The sequence below is a fragment of the Lissotriton vulgaris genome, unplaced genomic scaffold, assembly GCF_964263255.1.
Source record: "Lissotriton vulgaris unplaced genomic scaffold, aLisVul1.2 SCAFFOLD_3423, whole genome shotgun sequence".
NCBI classification, from domain to species: Eukaryota; Metazoa; Chordata; class Amphibia; order Caudata; family Salamandridae; genus Lissotriton; species Lissotriton vulgaris.
The window spans coordinates 80,853-86,893 of NW_028246173.1; the positions used below are offsets into that span (position 1 = coordinate 80,853).

The window sequence follows — 6,041 nt, forward strand, 5'->3', positions numbered from 1 at the left end:
ACTTCCCTCTATCACTCCCACATTTACTACTAAAACTATACTAACTTGTGCGGAAACTCTGCAGTCAAGGCAGACAACTCCACAAAGAAAAAGATAGGAGAGGCAGAACGACTGCACGTAGTTTGTGAATCGCATTTTCATGTTTTGCAGTCGTCCTATAGTAGTTTATGAATAGGCCTGATTATCTGTGAGACTTTTTTGGATGTATCTGATGTGATTGTAAAGCTTGTGAAACTGTCCTCAGCAGATGAGAAGCAGGTTCCATTTGTAGCAGAAAGAACATGGAAAGAGGCAGCTAAAGTGGATCTTTGTAATATGAGGCCATGTCCCATTGGAACAGAAGTCATTAGAACTATTTAGGGTGGGGCCAATAATGGTTTGCATATGGTTGGCCTTGTCTTTAATGGCACAGAGACTGGAGAATGATGTCGCGGGATGTTGCAGAGATTAACGACCAGTCCATCCATCACCTTAAGTTTTTCTCGATGATCAGCCCTACGTGGCACAGAACAGATGTTGGTCCCATAGAGGCCTACGATAAAGGGACTCCTGCTGCAGCCCTCTGGTGAGGCTCACTAAGGCTGGAAACAGCTTGAAGTTACATGCATTCCTGAATCTAGCAGCGTGGCCTCAAAGTTCAGGATCGAATGGCCTTTGTGGGTCAGAGCTCTGCATATCAACGCACAGGGAGCAAAACACACTGAATGTTTACAAAGGAATGAGTTTAATTCAAGCATTTCCATCCCTCTTTGTGTGCTTTTTTCAGTAGACGGTTTGTTGGACAATCAATACAGTGGAGTCTTTGTGGCTGCTTCATGTTTTGCGATGCTGAAAGCTCCTCCTCAGGGTTCACAGTGAGCACCTTTTATTCTCCCACATTGTCTCTCTTATGTAGAAAGATTACAGTTACAACTGAAGTTTTTGTCACATTGAGAGCACGGATCATTTTTTTTCTCATTGTGCGTTTTCTCTTGTTGAATGAAACTGAATCTCTAGCAGACCCTTCCCTGGCATTTAGAACAATGACAAGGTTTCTTCCAGGTAAGTTCTCCCAAATTGAGTGAGACCAAATTTCCGACTGAAACTATTCCAGCATTCAGAGAGCTAATAAGGTATTTTACCAGTGTGAGTTTTTCCATGTCTAGTGAGAGTCTTTTTCAGTCTAAAGCTTTTCTGGCATTTAGAGCACTGATAGGGTTTGAGCCCAGTGTGGGTCCTTTCATGTGCAGTAAGGCTGGATTTCTGACTGAAGCTTTTACAGCATTCAGAGCACTGATAAGGTTTTTGCCCAGTGTGAGTTCTCTCATGCTGAGTGAGAATCTGTTTCAGTCTGAAGCTTTTCTGGCATCCAGAGCACTGAAAGGGGTTGAGCCCAGTATGGATTCTCTCATGTAGTGTTAAACCAGATTTGTGATTGAAACCTTTTTGGCATTCAGAACACTGATACGGTTTCTGCCCAGTGTGGGTTCTTTCATGCACAGTAAGGTTGCCTTTCTGACTGAAGCTTTTGCAGCATTCAGAGCACTGATAAGGTTTTTGCCCAGTGTGAGTTACCTCATGTTGTGAGAGAGTAGATTTCCGACTGAAGCTTTTCCGGCATTCAGAGCACTGATAAGATTTTTGGCCAGTATGAGTGCTCTCATGGTGAGTGAGAGTTTCTTTCCGACTGAAGCTTTTCTGGCATTCAAAGCACTGATACGGTTTATACCCAGTGTGGGTTCTTTCATGTACAGTAAGGCTGGATTTCTGACTGAAGCTTCTCCAGCATTCAGAGCACTGATAAGGTTTTTGTCCAGTGTGAGTTCTCTCGTGTTCAATTAAACTGGATCTCTGACTGAATCCTTTCCGGCATTCAGAGCACTGAAACAGTTTATGCTCAGTGTGAGTGCTCTCATGGTGTGTGAGAGTTATTTTCCGACTGAAGCTATTCTGGCATTCAGAGCACTGATACAGTTTGTGCCCTGTGTGAGTGCTCTCATGGTGTGTTAGAGGTATTTTGCGACTGAAGCTGTTAGGGCATTCAGAGCACTGATAGGGTTTGAGCCCAGTATGGATTCTCTGATGTACAGTTAAACTGGATTTGTGATAGAAACCTTTTTGGCATTCAGGACACTGATACGGTTTATACCCAGTGTGGGTCCTTTCATGTACAGTAAGGCTGCTTTTCTGACTGAAGCTTTTACAGCATTTAGAGCACTGATAAGGTTTTTGTCCAGTGTGGGTTCTTTCATGTACAGTGAGATTGGATTTGCTACTGAAGCTTTTATAGCATTCAGAGCACTGATACGGTTTCTGTCCAGTGTGGGTTCTTTCATGTTCCATAAGGTTGGATTTGTGATTGAAGCCTTTCTGGCATTGAGGACACTGATAGGGTTTTCGCCCAGTGTGGGTTATTTCATGTGCCGTAAGGCTGGATTTTTGATTGAAGCCTTTCAGGCATTCAGGACACTGATAAGGTTTTCGCCCAGTGTGGGTCATTTCATGACAAGTGAGATTGGATTTCTGACTGAAGCTTTTCCAGCATTCAGAGCATTGATAAGGTTTTTGTCCAGTGTGGGTTCTCTCATGTAAAGTGAGATAGGATTTGTGACTGAAGCTTTTCCAGCATTCAGAGCACTGATACGGTTTTTGTCCAGTGTGGGCTCTTTCATGTACCGTAAGGTTGGATTTGTGATTGAAGCCTTTCTGGCATTCAGGACACTGATAGGGTTTTCGTCCAGAGCTAGTTTTCTGTTTAGTGAGGTGGGATTGATAACTAAAGCTGTTCTCACATTCATTGCTCTTATTCGAGTTGTTTGTTTCTCCAAGTTGGGTTTGTTCCTGGATACATGTCATCTTAAGACTGAATCTGATTCCAGAGTCTGTTCTTGTTTATGTTACACTCAGCATTAACTAAACTACGCTGCAGATGATCGTCTTCACATTTGTATTTAACTAATGATAGTTTTTACCTGGAGATCATTTTCCTACCTTTAAAGGCACTGATCTAACTTGTCTTATTAACTTTCACTGAGGAGCCCCTTGTATTGATTAAGAGGCCCCTCATGGATTCATTTTCTCCAAGTTATGCCCGGGTGAATTTTCTCAAGTTTATTTAGTCTCATTTAGTGATTCTAGTTTATCACATTGGATTTAGGAGTTCTAAAAGCACTGATAAGGTCTTTGGGTTTAGTGTTTGACTGTTAGGTATGTTTGTTCATACAAGTAATGACAGATGATTAGGGCATGCCAGGGTGGGTTATGAATTATCAATAGCGTAACACTGGCCCCTTTTATACTTTCTGTGCCAGTATATGCTTTTTTTGCTCAGTGGCTAAGACAGGTACATGATCGACTTTGGAAGTTACAGAACACTTTGAAACTACTCGGATCAACCCAAGAGACAGAGCTGGTGGGGGAAAGTCGTCCTATATTGGAAATGATAATCCAGCATCTTTGCTGTAACGACATCTGAGAAAGAGTATTTACAATGACTTTCTTTTAAACAATCTTTTCTCTCCTCTCGTCTTCAGGAGACAGAGACAAAAGCTTGCGCTTGTAACCCATATATATTAGTCTTTTTGACAGTTCTGTCACATCACAACACGTCTACAGATGCTAATCTGTTGGGGAGGGTTTAAGTCTCCAATGCATTTCTCATAAACCATCAAACCGAACTTACAGCACTGAGTTTTCTCGAGGGCACTGTGTAGGTATCAGATGTGGCCAATGTTCTCCTCAATCTCAGTTACTGACACTTGCTAAACATTGATGGTCATTTTCCTTTAGGGATTTGACAACTTTCTCATTCACCAGTTTCTTCCGCACCAACATCCTCACCATTCCTGGCACATAGAATGTGTTTCTTCTCAAGAGCTCGAGAATGTTTTAACTTTCCTTGAAATAATCCTTTTCGTTGTGTTTCACTAAATTTAAACCTTCTTTTTTCTGTTCATGCTTCAGTCACCTGTAGAAAGGAGTCAAAAAATGTAATAGAACACAACGAAAAAATATTTATGACCATATACTTTGCACAAAGAAAGTATGAACAAAAACAAGCTAGGAAATCAGTTGAATATCATTTCTGATAGTTGGGAAACAGCTCGGGGACACTGTAGATCAGGAGCTTCGGATCACTGGAGCTCAAGGATGTGAGAGAAAATGTAATTAATATGTAAGAAAGAAACACAAGTTGCACATATATTGTGACACAGATTCTCAGAAGCAGCCAACACTATCAATTTTCAATTTCTGTGGCAAAGGATGGCATCACAATGAGATATTTGTAATACTTTTAATGAATTATCAGAACTTATTTACTCCCCTGCCCACCTAGACTGTTAATCTATTCCTTTTTCCAGTGATCTAGGAAGGGACATTTTATTGAACAAAAGAAATTCGCCTTGTTGTAATGCTTTAAATGCCAATGTAGACTGACGCTGTGTCCAGTTAGCTCGGTGGAATTTACTATTTCAAATTGTGCGGATGATAAGGACTTACTTGGAGGCCCAGAACTCATCACACTCCTCCGACAGGACTCAGGCACTGCAACACCTGAAAAAGAGAAAAAAACAGCACAACCGTAAAGGAAACTAAAAAGGGTCTAGAAAAGAAAAACACAAAACAGAAGAAAGAGAAAAAAGGCTATCTTCCACTCTCACCACATGTTCCAGCACAGGAAACTGTGCAGCAGATGCTTGTGAACCCATACGTTACTTCTAAACACAGTGCCCCCAAAGTCAGCACCAGGCGCAGCTCCACCAGCCGTACCACCCTAAAGCAAGCCCTGTGTGTATGTGTGTCCACACACATATACTGTGTCTTTTGCTTGTAGTAGATAAGACAGAAAAAGATAGTTTAGGAGGACATAAAGAGATGGAAGTCAGATCCAGAGAGAAAAGATGCCGAAAGAACAGTCAGAGGGGGGAGAGTATCACATGGTTTAGAGGAGAAGACAAATGTGCCAATAGTTAAGGAACTGCTGGGCAAAACTGACCTAAGAAGGAACTGGACTTGCACTACACCCCCCACATTTCCAGGAGGAATGTGGCTCCATCATATTATTATCAGAAGTTTGATAACCACAAGAATAGTGTACAGAGGGAGTCAAATGTTGAAGCTGAAGAGAAAAAACCAAAACAGAGATCAAGAAAGGGAATAGAGAAAGAAGAAACCGGGGAAGAGGAAACTTAAGAGTTATAGGAATCCTTATCTGACAGTTATTTTATTTTTTGTTCCTCCGAGGGTGGCAGCCACGCTGCACTGCCTGGTCATCCCAGAATACCTTGAAAATTAAGTAAAGAAATAGTTTTGCATCAGACGACAATCACACTTCATCCCATCTTCCAAATAACCATCCTGAACTTACAGAATAAAAGAATCTCATGTTCACTGGAGTCCATTGTGAAGCAAATATGGGTATGAATAAATACTTTCTTGGATCACCAAGAACCATGATCCCTTGCTGGAAAAGGTCTCTGTGAATGTAGAGTGCACCCACAGTCTCAGAGAACAAACCCTAACAACCCAGTCCATGTCTTCATAACCCCCATCTTTCCATTTAGATCCCATGAAACTTGCAAATCAAAACAATCTGGTTTGCAAAGGTATGTTAATGTCCTTGTACATAATTCTGCCCCGTTAATAAATCAGTCCACTCTTAGATTTATACAAACCATGCTCTCCGAGCAACAGCAATTCAAGCTCAAGCTGATGCAGAGTTTGAATGCTGAGCAATGGAAGCAACAAAGCATCAATGTATTGGTGCTTTTTATCTATAACTTATCTGAAGGGATGATGCGGAGGGTCAGTATAAATAAATCCTTCACGAGACATAGCTTGGAACATTGAAATGTTTAGACCTCCATTGAAGACAACGGAGCAGCCGCAGCCTATACAACCTGATATAGGCCCGCTGCTCTCAACATTACAATGTCCTAATACACAGCCTCTGCCTCTCCAAAATATATGGATTGGACAGGAGAAGGCAGAAGATAGAGCCTGCAGCAGGGCACACAGGAGCCTCCCCCCTTCCTCCTCCCGTAGCTCGCAGTGTCACTGGC

General features: G+C 41.8%; 1 protein-coding gene across 1 annotated transcript; it reads right to left on the reverse strand.

The window, feature by feature from the left end:
- Positions 1 to 1,104: 1,104 nt before the first annotated feature.
- On the reverse strand, positions 1,105 to 2,864 carry LOC147666115 (uncharacterized). Its single transcript, XM_086949288.1, has 2 exons — positions 1,416 to 2,864; positions 1,105 to 1,328 (listed from the first exon to the last, which is right to left on the reverse strand). Exons 1-2 carry the CDS (start codon positions 2,833 to 2,835, stop codon positions 1,105 to 1,107), a joined length of 1,644 nt encoding a protein of 547 aa, XP_086805414.1. The 5' UTR covers positions 2,836 to 2,864.
- Positions 2,865 to 6,041: the final 3,177 nt, after the last annotated feature.

Coding starts and splice junctions, on each gene's coding strand:
- LOC147666115 (XM_086949288.1), bottom strand. CDS start 2,835: ATGACATGTATCCAGGAACAAACCCAACTTGGAGAAACAAACAACTCG. Junction 1,329..1,415: donor TGAATGCCAAAAAGGTTTCA/ATCACAAATCTG, acceptor AAAGCTTCAGAC/TGAAACAGATTCTCACTCAG.